The sequence below is a fragment of the Bubalus kerabau genome, chromosome 8 (genome assembly GCF_029407905.1).
Source record: "Bubalus kerabau isolate K-KA32 ecotype Philippines breed swamp buffalo chromosome 8, PCC_UOA_SB_1v2, whole genome shotgun sequence".
In the NCBI taxonomy this organism is placed as follows: domain Eukaryota; kingdom Metazoa; phylum Chordata; class Mammalia; order Artiodactyla; family Bovidae; genus Bubalus; species Bubalus kerabau.
The window spans coordinates 43,085,567-43,104,544 of record NC_073631.1 but is presented as its reverse complement, the minus strand read 5'-3'; the positions used below and the strand labels follow the sequence as shown (position 1 = coordinate 43,104,544).

Below are 18,978 nucleotides of genomic sequence, written 5' to 3'. Positions count from 1 at the left end.
CTTATCAATCTCTAACGGTATCCTCTCACTTCAAATTGCCTTGAGAAGCAGCCAGGGAATCCATCCATCAAGCAAAGTAAATGTCTGCCCCTCATTTCTTCCTTCTTAAATATATCCTCAAACACAAGGAGCAAGCCATGTTTATTTCATCATTTACTCCACTTGTGTACATGTCTAACTTTCTATTTGTTCTTCCATACCTTTGACTCTCAAAATCAATCAATGGATTCTTTTTTGCATATCTATTTGGTTTCCCACTTCTGAAGCGCCAGAAATGTCCTTCTTCCTCCACATTAAGCCATGTGAATTCTATTCACCACAGTCCATTTGAAGATCTATCTGCAGCCTGGAACTGCACCTGGTTAATATAGTGAAGTCTCTATTCTCTCCACTGCTATTCCTTGAGTGGTGTGGGACAAAAAGTAAAGGTCATTTTCAACCCCAGTCTAGATGCTTGCTAGCTGTGGAACCTCTGGGCTTGCTTTTTCATCCATAAAATTCATATAACAATTCCTACCAAATCATTACTGCTGTGGAAGTTAGATGAACTACTGAAAACATTGGACTCACGGCTAATTGAACACTAATTGAACAAAAACAAAGTAGATTATTTTAATCATGTCCTCTTGTTGCCCTTGTGATATAAATTATTTGACTGTTGTGTGTCATCTTTTATTACTACATATTTAAAATTTGTCTTAGCTTTCTCTTCTAGGATTGAGATGGGGTTATTTATTTCTCACATGGAGGTAGATGGTATATTTCAAATTATTGATCATAAGTTTAAGTGTTTAGTTACCATAGTGGATTTTCAAACCAGTAATTTCATATTCTGAAACCCGTATTACAGCATATAGAATTGATCCTCTCTTCATTATATATTAGTCTTCAAAATGATTTACTATGTACTATCCAAAAGGGATGACCTTATTGTGCTTATTGTGTTTAATAAGCACCTACTATGTAGTTAACAATGTCCTAGATACTAAGAACAAAAAATGATTAAAAGCCCACAATGTAGCTGGCAAGAGATAAAAATAAGACATTAAAGGTTAATAAATGTGGTAAATGCTGTAATACAGATGGATAAGTCATATGGAACACCACAGAGAGATAAGCCAACCTTGGAAAGTGGAAGAAAGCCTCACAGAATTGCAATTTTTTTTTTTTCCCTGAATAAAAGTGTTGTAAGGAAGTCTGCAGAAAAGGTTTTATGACTTCTCTTGATAACTTTTTTAAAAAAGTAAAACAAATTCTGGTAATCTCAGAAAATGTTAAGTACTTCCTCTACTGTTCTCTAGCTATAAATATTTTTTTCTTGACCCAGCTAGTAGTTTGAGTGGTGGCAGTGGTAGGGATGGTGCAGGGTAATGCTCTTTATTCAGAAACAAATGTCTCTTATTACTTCTTTCTTTCCTCAAATTCACCTTCCATAGATATTTTTATCCTCAAATATCCATAATTATTCTGTTCCTGAGAACACACTTGAATCCCGTCCATTTTCAAAGCCTCAATGCCAGCTTCCAAAGAAGCCGTCTCAAAGGAGTCAGTCCAGAACCCATCTTTCTAACAACACTTAATTTCCCTTTTTAACATTGCAGAGGAAAGCAGTCATCTGAGGTGGGGAAGGGTCGATTATGAGGAGCTGTAACATTTCTAGAATCATTGCTTCAATGCTGACCCTGGTGCCTTAATTAAAGATTTGAGTATCTACATACATTGCATTGTAATTTCACCCTTCTGAAAAAGGATATTTTGCCATCCATTCTTGAAATGGTCCTCTCTCACTTAGACAGCTTGTTTCTAAATGCGGGATGAAACTGTATCACTTGCCAGGTAAATAAAGTCAGTATTAAGTAACTGGGTCATTAAGGCAGCTGGTTTTTACAGACTGTTGGTCTCTCAGTCATGTTGCACTGTATCTTCAGGAAAGTTATTTATTTATGGACTCTCATCCATAAAGGTTGTTTGCATCTTCTGCTCTTTACAGCCACTGACCATGTGACCCCAGCTGATCTTAAAACATTCACACAGCATTGTCATTAATGGCTCTTGGATTTTTATCCATGAATGTTTTAATTCTAAGTATTGAAACCTAAGCCACTTCCTCTTCTGGATATTACTGAGTAATAAACCCCTCTTTCTGTCAGTTTCTGCATTTTCTATCTCCAGGACCAACTGTAGAGCTCTCTACAAGCCACCTTTGACTTTTTTCGGTGTCCCGTTTTCCATTTGGAGACATACCGTCCCAACAATTCTTCCTCAACCTCAGGGCACGAATAGTCTCATATCACCCTTGCCTTCTTTTTCAAAAGTACACTCCAGGAGAAATTATTACCAGTTGTTTATACATCTCTTTGAGTGAAAGTCAATATTTAAATCTACCAATTATGTGCTCTTTTATGTCTTTGGCTCCTATTGGTCTTTCTGTTTTCTTTGTTTGCATTCCTTGCTCTCAAAAGTCCTCTGAAATACAGCCAGAGATGTTTTGTATTGAATGTAAATCCCTCATGTAACATCTTGCCTTCATGACTTTTGTATTTCTTATGATAAAACCTAAACTTCTCCCTATGGTCATCAGGCCCCATGTGTCTTGGTTTCTCTGCCTTTGGGATACAGTCTAATACTTGACTCCTCTTCTTTAGCTTGGATTGAGCCATTCAGGTTTTATTTTCTTCCTCAAATCTGCCAGAATTGCTTTTGCCCTAGAGCTTTTACTGGCTTCTTGCTCAGCCTGACATATTCCTTTCCCCTGATCTTTGCATGAATTTTTCACAGTTAATTTCCTTCATAGAACTTATCTCAGCCTAAGTTTTACATAATTATTTGTGTGTCTGTTTTGTCTTTTCCATCCAGGAAGTCAATTTCACAACAACAAGGATGTATGTAAAGTTTATGTAAATATTATTATTATTATTATTATGTAAAGTTTAAAAATAAAATAAAATTAAAAAAAAACAACAAAAGCAGAGACATTACTTTGCCAACAAAAAAAAAAAAAAAAAAGAGAGTGAAAAAGCTGGCTTAAAACTCAACATTCAAAAAACTAATATCATAGCATCCAGTCCCATCACTTCATGGCAAACAGATGTGGAAAAAATGGAAACAGTAAGAGACTATTTTCTTGGGCTACAAAATCACTGCAGATGGTGATTGCAGCCATGAAATTAAAATACGCTTGCTCCTTGGAAGAAAAGTTATGACCAACCTAGACAACATATTAAAAAGCAGAGACGTTACTTTGCCAGCAAAGGTCCGTCCAGTTAAAGCTATGGTTATTCCAGTAGTCACGTATGGATGTGAGAGTTGATCTATAAAGAAAGCTGAGTGCCGAAGAATTGATGCTTCTGAAAGTATTGGAGAAAACTCTTTTGACAGTCCCTTGGACAGCAAGGAGATGCAACCAGTCCATCCTAAGGAAATCAGTCCTGAATATTCATTGGAAGGACTGATGCTGAAGCTGAAGCTCCAATACTTTGGCCACCTGATGTGAAGAACTGACTCATTGGAAAAGACCCCGATGCTGTGAAAGACTGAAGGCAGGAGAAGCGGACGACAGAGTATGGGATGGTTGGATGGCATCACTGACTTGATGGACGTGAGTTTGAGCAAGCTCAGGGAATTGGTGATGGACCAGGAAGCCTGGCATGCCACAGTCCGTGGTGTTGCAGAGTCAGACACGACTGAGCTTCTGAACCGACTGATACCTTCAAAGCCTAAAATACTGCCAGACATATAGTAAGTGCTCAATAAATATTTGGTGAAAGAATTAATAAATGATATTCCCAGTATCAAAACATAGTAGTAAAATAGTTAATAGTACCTGGTATTCACATTACATCAAGTCAGTTTTGAGCACTTTACATGAAGTATCTTGATCTTGACTTTCTCATGAGGTTGGTATTATCATAATGATCTCAGACCTGTAAAGTTAGGTAGTAGTAAGTTAGAATATCTAATCTAGGCATTCTGACTCCATGGCCTGGGCTGTGTTACCTAGTGCCCTATAAGTTATACTATGAAGGCTGTTGTATATGATTGTTTTTGTAGTGGAAAGACTTCTTTGTGAGATTCTAGGTAATGAGACATGGAAGATAGTTTAAGTTTCTATCTAAATGCTTTATATTTCATACTTTGTGTTCTTTAGAAAATTAACTCAAGGCAAGTAACTAAATGCACTAGATTCTCAGTTTTGCCAATTTATAAAACAGACTAATACCTTCAGCAGATCCTATGAAAAAAGCAGATAATTATGTATACTGTGCACCTGTAGGTTCATAGGAATTCCCCCAGAAAAATGCTCAGTAAATAGTTATCTTTAAGAGGATATAATTGTGATAGTTTCATGGTACTATCTGTTGATGCTGGGAGTTGCCTAACATACAATTTGCCTTCTTTGCCAATATGAATTCAGACATGATTCAGAAAGAAAAAGCTGCTACATTCATCTCATATATATCTTCATTCAAGATTTTTTTAGTGATTTTTATGTTTAGTGATTTTCAAAATTTGGAGGTTTGTGTTCTTTGATCAAATTTGACAGTTTATAATTTTAACTTAATCTAAAAGAAAAATATTACTTAGAGTCGTAGGGTCATGTGATACTTTAAATAAGATTTAGATAACAGTAGTTAATAGTTTTGAAAATATAAAACTTGTTATAGTAGCATAAAATTGTGTGAAGCAAATAGAATAGAAATATGAATAGGGAAAATAGGAATCATTTAAAATTTCTGACTGTTAAAAAAAGAGCTTGTTCTTTATGATTTAAAAATAAAATGGTGGGTACCAAATTCTATGTTTTGATTTTATTTTTGTCATTTTAGACAATAATAAAAGTACTATAAATTTTATTTTAAAATGTCAAAATTCATATCTTACTGGAAATCATATCCTTTCAGCTACTTAAAATAATAATTGAGATGTTAATGTAGAAATGTACTCTGGGCTACATAGCTTTTCAAGCTTCTATCAGAGGGTACTTGGGTGTCAAAGGGTGAAATCTGCTCATCAAGCTCATGGGAGATATTTAATGATTCATCTTTGTTGTCAGTGGCCACAGCAATGAAGGGTGAGCTGAGGGGAAGAGATGGTGAGCAAACAAAGCTATGAGTTCTGCATTTCTACCTCACACCTAGGTTTGTGTCCTGAGAAGGAACAATATCCTGTAAGGGAAAGTAACACGCACATACACACAGTTCCTAGTGGTTTTAGTGTAAGTGGACTTTGGCTCATCTCCCAGAATAGTGCAAGAAGAGCTGAAAAATTCCTATTTCTCTGTGTGTTTGGATGTGGCGGAAAGCTCATCTGCTCTGAAAGACTGTCTCAGCAGCAAGAGACAAAGCAGAGGACAGCTATGAACTGTTGGCAAAAGTAGAAAATGACACGCAAATTTATGAAGTGTTCCACATTTTTAAAAGGAACAAAACGGTACCATTTGCAGAGATGTGGATATAGACTTAGAAAATGAAAGTTGCTCAGTCATCTCCAACTCTTTGCAACCACATGAACTATACAGTCCATGGAATTCTCCAGGCCAGAATACTGGAGTGGGCAGCCTTTCCCTTTTCCAGGGGGGATATTCTCAACACAGGGGTTGAACTCAGGTCTCCCACATTGCAGGTGTATTCTTTGCCAGCTGAGCCACCAGGGAAGCCCGGATAGACCTAGAGACTTTCATAAACAGTGAAATAAGTCAGAAAGAGAAACACAAATCTATAATATTATTTATATTACAATATTATATTAAAAATATTGCTTAAATGTATAATATTAAAATCTACAAAAATGATGCATATGAACTTATTTGCAAAGCAGAAATAGAGACAGATATAGAGAACAACTTTATGGATACTTATGGATACAAACTTAAGGTGGGAAGAAGAGGATGGGATGAATTGGGAGACTGCAGTTGACATATATACACTGCTATGTGTAAAATAGGTAACGAATGAGAACCTACTGTATAGCACAGGGAACTCTGCTCAGTGCTCCATGGTGACCTAAAGGGGAAGGATATCTAAAAAAGAGGGGATATGTGTATACGTAGAGCTGATTCACCTTGCTGTACAGCAGGAACTAACACAACATTGTAAAACAACAACTATACTCCCATAAAGATTTAAAAAAGAAAAGAAAAATGCTGCCACCATAGATGCTACTATAGATAAATGGCATCAAATATCAGTTGAACCATTTAGATATAATCTGAGGTAAAAGAGGGACAAAAGTTCAAATACTTAAAATAGTTTTGCTCTCCTGATGGAAAAAATAAAAGCATACACTTCTTGAGCTTTTACTATGTGTCAGACCATAAGAATTCCTCATGTATTAACTCATTTAATTCTCACAACTACAGGATGTGAAAGGTATTACTATAATACCAATTTTAGAGAAAGCAGCAATTCATCAAGAAAGACATAAACTTCCCAGGCTATATCATTTTTAGTGGAGAAGTTGGAATGGTAACTTGAAGCAGAAATTGAGATTCATTTGAAATAATAAAATACTGAATATAGCTGGTTTGTGGATCTCGATGTGCATAATCTGTGGATACAACACACATACATCTGCGTCTGTACAAATATCACTGGGAACTCAGTGAGTGTCTCAGGCAGATGTGGCTTGGATAGTACCTCCTCAGTTATTTTGTTTCCAATGGTTGCTTTTCCTACTCATGAATCAAGCTGACTCTCAACATTAAACCACAGCTTACAACTGTGAATTCTCAACTCAAAGGTACTATGAAGGTCCTAAGTTCTTTGTTTGATGAGCTACAGTACAGCAGAGATGGGAAGTTGATTATAAATCATACCCTCTCCACCCCTCAAGCCACATACATGAGTAAAGGGGGAAATAATAAAACAAGAGGTTATAATTTCTTTTCCTACATAGAATTGTAAAAATGACATTTTGAAAAGATCTAAGAAAGTAGGAAATTACTTTCATATTACTGTACCCCCTTATGAGCCAAAGACTGTATGTATATTGAAAAATATTCAGAGAAATGGCTTTGATTTTTATAATAATTCCATCACATATCCATTTGGCCATGCAGAAGTCATTATGCTTTTGATTTCATAAAATGTTTGGATGACATTTTTATATAAATAATTCAGAGGAAAAAAATCACTTAAGGAATATAATTCACCCCACTTTTGCACTTGACGTTTGAGAGGTAACCTTACAAAGAATGAAGTATTAATGTGTTTGTTATAATCTCATTCTTCAATAGCACTTTATCTAAGTAACACTCAAGCATGGCAACATAATAGCCCTGAGAAATACACAATTCAACGTGGGTGGAAAGTATTATGAGGTAAATGGACAAATGCATTAGTCAGGAGAGTGAAGATGGCATTTTCTTATTTTGGAGCTAGTTCTTCCAATTCTCAGTATCAGTGCACCAAGAAAGCAAAGTTATGAAATTATAAAAATTGAAATATATACCAGAGGCCCACTAGGAAAAACAATTCAATGACAAAGAAGTTCACTCAATGGCACGTGCACAAAATTTGTTGCAACTGGTTTCAACTTTGCAGAGGGGCTTGTATTCCCGTGCAAAAGGTGACTGGATAAAATGACAGGGGGATAAACACTAAGGAAGTTATTTTTCATAATAGTCTTCCAGAGTTTTGATACCATGCATAAAATTCAAAGAAGTTCTCAATGCCACTTGGTAAATAACCATTTTACTTAGTCTGTTTATTTACTTGTCTAGAATAAAGCTTTCAATGGACTTGACTATGCTGCAAAACAAAGCTGTGACGAGTCTCTCTTTTTAGCCAGAAGAGTAAATACAGGAAACGGTGATTCTCTTATTTTCTTAAAACTTGGGTATGAAATATAAAGCATCAGAAAAATACTAAATTTATAAGAAACGCATTGATTTAAAAATTAATTTTAAATTCAAATATAAGCAAGATACTGAGAAATGAAGCAATTAGGGAGTAGTTCAAAATCATTAGGTTGAAAGATTTGTGGAGATTACTTTTATTTACAGTTGTTCTTTTCCCTGTGGCTTCCTTCCCCTCACTTTTATAAAGGCTCATACAAAGTCTTACCCTGGTAAGGTGTCGTCTGATCTACTGACCGCAGGCTTCCCGGCCCAGACCATTGGCATTTAACTTGTCAAAGGACACAACTGAAATATTCCTTCCTGTTGCAGCAATAGGGTACTTTCAAAATAAATAAAATATTAAGATATTTATTGAACACTTATTATATAAGTTCTGCCCTAACACTTTACGGGTATTAATTTGGGCAGAGGACGAAAGAGATTCAGCAATTTTCCCATGTAAGACTTCAAATTCTAGAAGTCTGGCTCCAAACCCAAGCATTTATAAACTATACTTTTTTTCCCCCCAACTGTAGACACAAGTCTGAATAACTGTCCACAGATATGAGTGGATATAAAACGTCTCTTAAAGAGAAAACAAATATGAATTTGCTTGCTGTGTATAATGTATCATGGAAATATACACAGAAACTGACAATGCTGGGTGCTTCTGGGGCAGGACTTACATAAATGAGAGACAGAGGTACAAGGAAAGTTTTCAAGTATATCCTACTGGAGATTTTGAATTTTGAAATATCGAGATGCATTACTTTCACACACACACAAATAAATAAATGGGGAAAATAAGAACAATTGTAAGAGTCAGCAGATTCTATCATATCAACAAGAAATTATAAACTCAACATTAAAAAGGAAAATTAAAGACATCTTTGGGGAATTCAATATGTTTTATTTTGCCAGGCACATGATTTCTTCAATATCCAATTAAATATTACTGTGCTAACTACATTTTCTTACACAGAGTGAACATTCACTGTAATGACAGTTTCATCATGCTAAAATCTATTCACAAACCTACACTTTGAAAAAAAGTGCATTTCTAGGAAATTTTATGTACAATACAAAGGAAAAACATATCAAGTCATTGAATTGTCAAACTACACAAAGTAAAATCAATCAATCAACCACCAACATTTAGTATGTGTTAATATTTTTGAGAAAGAAAATTTTCTTTACATTTGGCAGTTTTGTTCAAGAAGGGTCTCTATAATTTTAAAAGTAAAGTGATAAAAGTATATACAATGTAATAATGTTTAAAGCAGAAGGCATTAAATAGCACAAATAATGTTATAAAACTAAACACCCTTATTGTCTATCAGTTTGCGTTTACATGAAGCAAGGGGACCTGCATAATTTACTTTATCCTCTGAGTCTAAAACAATTATACTTTTAACTCTGTACATAGAATAGATTGACCATGAACACCGAAGATGGTTTCAGCTTTATACACATTTCTATTTGTGCGTGTAGAGTGGAAATAAAGAACTATTTGTATAACAAACTTCTTTAGATGCTACTTTAGAATCATATACACATTTGGAACAATAGCTTTTATTAATACCTTTATTTTTGAAGAAACATTATTTATGTTGTGTTTGTTACTGCTACTTTTGCTCCATTGAGGCCTCCCCTTGTAATATCATAATTTACCATTTAAATAAGTAACTCATATTCTTAGATTCTGATAAGTGATTAGATTCATTTTGACAATGATTTTAGTTCTTGACACTTTATACTATAGTGCTTAGGAAAGTAATATATTTATCTTGATTACTTTATTTATGGATTGGTAACTACAAATAAAACTTTTGTATTAGATTTTGATTAGGTACATTATATAATTTCTCTTTGCACCTGGAAACATGGAAATTGTTAAATGTAAAATGAAACAGCAAAAGTTGTATTTTTAAAAGAAATATGAGGATATGAAGAAAATTTTATACTTCTCTCATCTAATTGGTATTTGGAATAAAAAAATGAATATTAAATTACTCTAAACACAGGATCCAAGTATATAATAATAAGATAGTTATTTCATTCATCACAGACTTACCACATTTGTATTTATATACCAGTGAATATGATGTACCAACATTCTTTTAAAATAAAGTATGTCTATTTTTGTTCAAATTAGAAATTTTTTCACTTCTCCATAAGATGAGTGTCTCTCCAGCATATACAAAAGAGCGTTAAAAAAAAGAATTGGTGACTTAAAATTCCATAATGGTATCTGAGGTTGGTAAACAAAAGTAAGCTAATCAATGAAATTAATTACTGAAGTTAAAAATTAGTAGTATTTTTAATAAACTTCTGTCAACAAAATTGATTTTTTTACCTTGTCTTTCTTTTTTCTCCCATTTTGATGGTTAGAGACCTCATATACAAGTTTGGCATTTCAAAAATTTTTTCTTCGTATATTTTTTAACTTGCCATGCAAACTACAAAATTAGAATAAACATATTAATCGATTAAACTGTGTAAGATTATATTCTCTGAGTCTAAAATAACTTAAATATCTTCCAAAAAGGAAAGTGCTTTTGTTTGGAAGATGACTATGTAACAATATAAACTTAAAAGCTTCACTGACATAACTCCAGTCAGATATTAATGGTGAGGGTTTCTTTTATCTTCCTGAAACAAGGGAACAGAGATCAGTGATGGATATCAGCAACTGACAATTTTTGCCATCATAACAATAACTAATACCATATTTCACTGGAAGCATATAAACTCCATATTATCTTTTAACGAACTGCTAGTGTTTTATGCAACTTTTAGATTCCCTCTTCCTTGTCTTTATTTTTTATTCTACATTTCTTTTGACTCTGTTACAAGCATTTATTTCACTTTTACTGTGTAAAAATTGTGAACTTGGCATTTGTTTTTGTATATAGATGACTGTCAATTAGAAATCTAAATCCTTAAAGCAAGGATGGAAGATCTCAGGTTACAGCCCTCGTTCAATTAGGGATGTAAGAATTCTAGTTTCATAGCCGCCAAATTGATTTTGAAGAAAAGGTACATAAAGATATAAATAAAATCTAGGTTAAGTTAAATCTTTCTATGCACCATGAGGACCATGACATGTCTAGGGTCGTCAATATCATACAAGAAAATGCATTCATTTCAGTTCATGTAACATTCACCTTTCTCAGTGAGTAACCACCTTCTTCAGGAATTGCCCACGGGTAAAGCACAAGATTCTTTGCTAAAAATTTGATCACTGAAGACAGACCTTTATTGACGGAAGCATAAGCCCCATTTAAGACAACATTAAGACTCTGGCAGCTGATTCCTCCTATTTCTACTTTTCCGGCTATTGATGAGCGCCTTTAACTTGCCGTAGTCCCCTCTCATCTTCTGAGATTCTTCTCCCTGTTGATGCTGCTGCCGAGTGTCTTTGCAGTACTGATTAATCATCTGCATTTCTGAGTGGCTGAAAGCCCCCATGATGTCCTTTGGATGGAAGGGTAAAGCCCTTACAGAGCTGGCCCAGGTCCATGGAGACCATTTGTCTGTAACAACTGCCACCATTTCGGAATCTAAAACTTTAAAGTTGATTTTGGCTATGGTCTGCTTGAAGCTGTTTTCTGTTGCAATGCAGTGATACAATCCTTGGTCAGAATCCTGAACAGAGCGGATAAGGAGTCCTTGTGAAGTGGCTATGATTCGTTCATTCAGTTTGACCTAAAACAGAGATATCAATGTTCTGAAATCCAACTCTATACATGCTAAAAAGGTATGACTTGTAAAAAGGACTTCATAAGTTTTACAAAAGTACTGAGTACTAATTAACTTCCATCTTAGTGGAGACACATTTTTGGCAAATTCCATTGCCTCTTTATTATTTATTTATTTTTGCACAGGAGATCTGGTTTCAGGGGTACTGAGTGTATTAAAGAGAAAGTACAGGTATCACCCATATTGCCCCAAATAGCTTAAAGTGCATTCCCTTTGGGTAGAAATAGTTTATTCACATCTAAGTGAGAGTTTTGAATGTCTCTAGAATGTAAATTACAGACAACATATATACATGAAATTCACAGTTTAAACTATTTTACCCTGTAGTTGTTGCCTTTTATTGTAACAAAAATACTCACTTATTGAGTAAGAACATGAAGCCATAATTAAATCATTGAATTTTACTTTTTCAATGAATGAATGAATATTCTCCTAACTAATAATTGTATAAGCTGAGGCAGAGTTCTGAACATTATCAAGGGGTTTTTCCAATTATGTAACACAAAGAATGACTAAAAATAAGCTGGAACTTATTCTAAGTACTCCAGGTGATTTTACTTTCCAAGGAAAAGTAATAAGAATCTAGGCAGTGAATGTTTAATTATTTTACAGGCTTATGCTGGAAAAACTATTATTTTCTGGATGTAAGCTAAATTCAGAAATCCATTTCCTTACAGGGCCAGTTATAGTATTATCAGTGAACACACAAAAACCTAAGCGGTAAGTAGTTCCTTTATATATATACTCAGGAATGCTCTTTCATTGAGGGAAAGAAATTTGACCCAAAGAAAAATAAGAATGAATGTGAAATGTTTTTCTAAATGATAAAATTCTATATAAATACATAGTTTATTATTAATGAAATACAAACCAAAAATAGGTTGTTTTAGATAAAAAGTAACTCACATACAAAAGCACAAAAAGGAAAAATATAGTGCTGAAATATGAACAGAACAGAACTAGAAAAGAGAGATTAAGAAAAAGGACTGAAACATATAAAGCAAATCTTTTATGTTCATTCAATTTTTAAAGCTTTAAAATGCCTTAGAAATAGTTTAAATAATGTATAAATGCATTCATAAATAAAAAAAGAAAGTTTTTTCTATTTGTATGATATTGAGAAAAATTTTGGAGGCTAACTTGATATTAGCTCTATACATGCTAATAAGTATAGCATGCTAAGTAAAGTATGCTAATTAATATTCATTATTATTTATATATAGATTCAGTGCAGATATTTATAGTAATTTATATAGAATATGTGGTCTAACTAACATGCAGATATTCACTCACATGAATTTTTAAAAATTTTAAATTATTTTTTGGTCACACCATACAGCATGCAGGATCTTTGTTCTCCAATTGAATCCATGCCCCCTACAGTGGACGCATGGAGTCTTAACCACAGGATTGCCAGGGAAGTCCCTACCTGATACTTTTGATAAGAGGAAAAACAAGAAATAATGTAATCAGTAGATAGCTTTAGTAAAGGCAAAGTATGGTCCTATAGTGGAATACTATGCAGCCAAGAAAAATAAGGTAGCTCCATAGGTACTAATACTGAAATGTGTGTGTGTGTGTTTGTCACAGAGAAAGAGATACAAAGAAGGAAAGAGAGGAAAATAGGAAAATGATGGAGACTAGTTGGAGGACTATATAATTCTTAGCCTATACTCTGAGAAGTGGGAATGAGTACTGAAGTGGAGGAGAGGAGGGCTTTTAGTCTTTATGCTATTCAATATGAACTATCTGCAGTTTTCTCTGAAAGTTTTTACCACTTGTCTTACTAAAAAAAAAAAAAGTTCAGTATTTACATATCATAAATGTGAGAAATATGTGTATGTTTGCCTAAACTAATGAGAAAGAATTAAGATAAATTTAATTAAATATTAATAGCTTATTCAATAAAGTGATAGTGAGTGGAAATGTGCTCTGCTTAAATTCTGGACAGACCAGATTTTCATAATTAGGGTTAAGGTTTTTCATTATCTTAAATTATAGTATTCTTCTGTTTTTGAGATTGGGAGAAAAATCAAGATAGCCATATGAGTCTCCACATTTTTGAAACTTCTGAAGTAAAACATTATAAATATCATGAAAGAGATAAAACACAAGATACATTCCTTTTAAAATTTCATTTGTTAATTTCTGTGACATGTATTCAAGCCTGTATATATTCATGTATTTTAATTTTACACAATAGAAATTACATTCATCCATTATATATTTTTCCACTGAAGTTTCTACTGAATAAAAGAACAGCATTTTATCTATGTTAGGTAAGCCCCTGTTTGTGTTGTGGCTATCCAACTCACATACACATACACAGACTTTCTTTGGAAGGATGGTTCATGTCCACATGACATGTTCAAGCCTAAGAATTCCATTTCTGTATGATAATCATCATCATCATCATACATTATGACTTCTGCCCCAGAGTGGTTTGTAAGGCAATCATTCTTATGCTCCATATCCATTCAAAACAATTTTAAATTAATTAGACTGCAGATATTTCAAGACTAATTTGATGACAGACTTGATAGCAACAAAACAAGCCTCAATATTTTTTATTAATGAAAAAATTTTAAAAATGTTATGAAATTCTGCAGCAAGAAGGGGCCCTGAAGTCCACTGAGCCCATCTTCTCCCCAGATATTTAAGTCTCATCTTATGCAAGTGGTCATCAGCTTATGGTTTAATATTCCTGTGACAGGGAACACAAAATTTCCTAAACAGCTCATAACATCTTTGGATAGGCAGGTCTGAGAGTTGGAAAGAATTTCCTCAAAAAGAGCCAACATCTACGTTAGTAATTCTGATGCAATGCTTTGCTCAGGACTGTACCCATTCTATGTAGCTCTCATTAACCTAATATGTAGTATGGAAACTGCGCAACAGAAAACACCCAAGTGCCGAAGGCTCTATTTTTCCCTTCACTCCATCACACTTTGTGATGTACTGTTAATACTATTGCAGTTTAGGCTACTTTAAGGCTTTATATATACATATGTATTTTTCTTCTTATCCCCTCATTAGTTAGGACAATGTGACATCAATATTATGGAATTAATTATTTATAATATTTCACTCTATGCTGTTTTACAATGTTTTCCTTTTAAAACAGCTCTTTATAATCAGTGAAAGGTTAACACAAGTGTCCTTTCATTTGAAAGTTGAGGTTTTTTATTTTTTTTAACCTATCACTTAATAAAGGCAATGGTCCCATAAATAATGATTCCACACATTACCTATAACAAAAACCCCAAGAGTTATGAATAATAAAGCAATGGAAGCAGATTACCACACAGCAGAAAAATGCTCTTTACCATAAAGGTTATAGTTAAGTGGAATTTCTTGTTAAGGAAAATTGAACTTTTTCCAAAGCCCCTTTTATCTTGTGAATCACACAAAGGTGCTGTTGTGTGAGAACTTGGCTTCTGGATTTGCGCACATCTTGTTTCTTTTACAAATGCTTCCTCACATCAGTACTCCCATCTGAGTGTGCAAGCTCTTGCTTTAATCACTGTGTTGTAGAGGTGAGCAGGCAGATAGGATTTCTAATTAATCCATCAACTCCATGGACAAAGGATTTTAAAGAAGGTGGCACTTGTCATCCCAAAGACATTAAAGGATGTTCATATGTCCTTCCTTTTGTTTGATCTGTGCCTCACTGAGGGATGGTGATTTAATGCTCTTTCAAAGCCCTGATTGATTGCTGCTCTCCTGCATTACTCACCTCTTTCCTCCTGTCTTTGTCTTTCTGTAACAGCCACTTGATAGATGCCTGTGGAGACTTGGGGGCACACTCAAGAAAAGTGGTGTTATGTTTTACTCCATACTGAACAATTTCAGCTGCATTTCTGTATGCTGAAGAGCAAAAATAAAATGAGAGAGAATGAGAGAGAAGCAATGGAATTTGGATCATATTCCCTTATATGAGAGTTTATTTCTCTATAAAATTGTGAGCAACTAAATTGAGTGAACTCCGGGAGTTGGTGATGGACAGGGAGGCCTGGCGTGCTGCGATTCATGGGGTCACAAAGAGTCAGACAGTCCGACTCAGCGACTGCACTGAACTGGAAGCAAAAGCCCAAAAGTAGTCTTAATTACTTAATAAGTTGATACATTGTTTGGTGTGTTTAACCTAAAAGGAAGGAGAGAAAGATACCAGGGCATCAACATTTATTCAAGAATTACTTTACACCAAGGAATGTACTTAATATCACCTTGAACATTTAATTATTACAATATCTTTCTGAATTACATTTTCTCAGCTTTCATAGGCTGTGAGTTATGAAAAAACATGTCCTAGGCAAAGAATTAGTAAGTGCCAGGCAATACCAAGGCCAGGTTCATCCCACCTCTAACCTCCACATTCAGTGTGGTTTAGATGAAAATCAGAAACACTGGGAAAAGGCAGAAAGCAAGGTGCGGTCACAGTGGGATGTAATGGTTGAGAAAATAATCTTGGACCTCAGAGATACCTGAGGTAAAATCTTGACTTCATCACTACTAGCTGTATAACCTTAGAGAAGTTATTTAACATCTCTGTGCTTCAGTTTTACTTGGTTCCAAAACAGATATTTTCAGACATTCTTATACTGAAATTCTTAAATTAGGAAGAATATTCAGTATAGTTATGTGGTAGCTTAGACATGGGCAGAAATCTCATTCATAAAGTGTGAATAGGAATAGATCCTACTTTAGAATAATTTCTTGAGCAGTAAGTGACATAATCTATTTATAAAAGCACTTAGCTCAGGTTTTGACACAAAAATCAACACTGATATTTGTTCATCATTACCTCTGTTGCCAATACTCTTACCACTATGACTACTGCTACTCTAAGTGGGAACTGACGCACAGATTTCTAAAATATTCAGCAATCAGAGTAATAGTAATCTGGATTTATTCCCTGTTAGATGTATGAAACAATTAGGCAAAATGTGTCTTAATTTTCTTCTTGTGGTTTGTGTAGTTAGTGACAAGAATGTCATTATTTAAATAAAAACAAAAAGGCCCATTCTCACAAAGGTTAGCGACAGGAGCCTGTGTTAACAGTGAATTACAGAACCTCTAGAGCACCTTGGAAAGCCTCGAGGAAGGTCTCTCTGCTGGTGGGGAGGAGGTGGAGGGAGGGGTTCAGTGGAAAAATTATAACATAATGTCTCCATGTCAGGATGGGAAGAAAGGAATTAGATTAATCATAAGATACATGGCCGGACTGCCGAAAGTATATGGTATGGTTGTAAACTGTAAAATTCAGAGCAGGATAATTCGTAATAGCCAAAAATTAGAAGCAGTGCAAGTGTTCCTTAATGGATACACACACACATACACACACACACACACACAATGGGTTACATTTTTGCCTTAAGCAGGAAAAATATTCTGACACATGTTACAACATGAATGAACCCTAAATAAGATGCTGCTGCTGTCTAGTCCACTAAGTTGTGTCTGGTTCTTTTGGGACCCCATGTACTGTAGCCTGCTGGGCACCTTCTGTCCATGGGATTTCTCACACAAGAATTCCAGGTGGGTTGCCATCTCCTTCTCCCAGGGATCTTCCCAATCCAGGGTCTGAACCTGTGTCTCCTAAATTTCAGGCAAATTCTTTACTACTGAACCACCCAAGAAGTCTCAAAAAAGACATTAGGCTAATAAGCCAGTTATAAAAGGACAAATATTGTATGGTTCCACTTATATGAGATATTTAGAATATTTAGATTCATAGAGACAGAAATTAGAACAGTGGTTTCCACAAGCTGGAGAAGGGAGAATAAGGACTTAGTGTTTAATGGGTATGGAGCTTAACTTTGGGATGATGAAAAAATTTCAGTGATGGATGGTGGTGCTCATTGTACAATATTGTCAATATACTTTATGCCACAGAACTTTACACTCTAAAATGGTTAAAATAGTAAATTCTGTTATGCCATTTATCACAGGAAAAAACAAACAGGATGTTTTTCTTCAGTGGTAAACAAAAATAAAGTACATTTTTTCTTCAGAAAAAAAATAATGGCTAGAAAAATCTATAATAACTATCTTTGTGAAAGACTTACTAAATAACATATCCAAGGATATCTGTGTTCCTGGACTTTTCTTTACATAAATCTTAGTATACGTACAAATAATATTTAATTTTTAATGACTATACATGAATGCCTCTAATTTATATAGTGAATCTTTATTTAAAATGACACACTTTGATTTATCACAGATTTCCCTTACTAAAATATGATATGGAGCACTGCTACTCTTTACCAAGTTTGACCACTTTTAATTACCTTTTAGGTTAAATCCTCTGCATTGAGTCAGTGGATTTCCGTGTCTCACATCTTGTCTTCGGCTCCTCCTATGAAGTGTAGAAATATATACAAGCGACTTAGAATTAACATTGCCAATTATGACATATTTAAAAGATTTCATTTTAAATTATGCAATCTTATGATTGCCTAAGGTTCATAAAGAAAAAGGATCTGACTATCCATATTTTTTGTTCAGTGCTTCAAATATCATGTGGGCACTTTGTTTTCAATTTGAATTAATTCAGAGTTTCCCCATCTATCACTCACGATAGATGAACCTCCTATTATATTTACTTCCTGTATAGATGCTCGATTCCAAATTAGTTGGGTACGTTTTTATTTTAGAGACAGTCCTAGAAATTTTTCTAATACAATAACCTGCAAAGTATAAACTTACTAGCATCTTCCACTTTATAATTTTTTCTTACTTTCAAACCATTTCCAGAAACATTAAAAAGTGTCCAGAACCAGAGAGACAAAGAAAATGGATGTTTATATAAAGTTAAGCAAAACATTTCATTTACTAGACTAAGCATTTTCCTTCATGTTTTTATTGTGAAAATTTTCAAGACTATAGAAAAGTGGATATACAAATACAATGAATGGTGGTAACCTACACTCAAAATTGTTGTGTTGTGCCATATTTATTGTTCTCTCATATCCAAGTAGATGTGATATATATACTACATATGCACATATATGAAAATCTTCAGAAAATAAGTTGCAGACATGATAATTTTATACCCTTAAATGTATGTACCTTCTAAGAATGAGTAATTTCTCTACATAACATTATAATTATACTAACCATATCAATGTTTATTTAATGATATCATATAAAATACATTCTATATTGCAATTTCACTAGTTGTGATACTCAAAATATTCCTTATGCATTTTTAAAAGTTTATTCAGGATCCAAACAAGGTTCACTCATTGCATATCATCGACCTAAGCATTTCAAAATTTTAGTTCATTCTTTTAAAATTGTTCACTCCAGTGTTCTTGCCTGGAGAATCCCAGGGACGGGGGAGCCTGGTGGGCTGCTGCCTATGGGGTCGCACA

The 18,978-nt window shown here is 34.2% G+C and overlaps 1 protein-coding gene across 2 annotated transcripts in view; it reads right to left on the bottom strand.

Annotated features, from left to right (window-relative positions):
* Nucleotides 1-8,701: 8,701 nt before the first annotated feature.
* SEMA3C (semaphorin 3C) overlaps nucleotides 8,702-18,978 on the bottom strand; it is a 213,517-nt gene continuing 203,240 nt past the window's right edge. For both annotated transcript variants that reach the window (XM_055590119.1, XM_055590118.1), the window contains exons 16-18: nucleotides 17,893-17,960; nucleotides 15,336-15,466; nucleotides 8,702-11,545 (exon numbers count right to left, since the gene is read on the bottom strand). In XM_055590119.1, coding sequence (XP_055446094.1) covers nucleotides 11,132-11,545; nucleotides 15,336-15,466; nucleotides 17,893-17,960 — 613 coding nt within the window. In that variant the 3' untranslated portion in view covers nucleotides 8,702-11,131. The remainder of the gene's footprint in view (nucleotides 11,546-15,335; nucleotides 15,467-17,892; nucleotides 17,961-18,978) is intronic.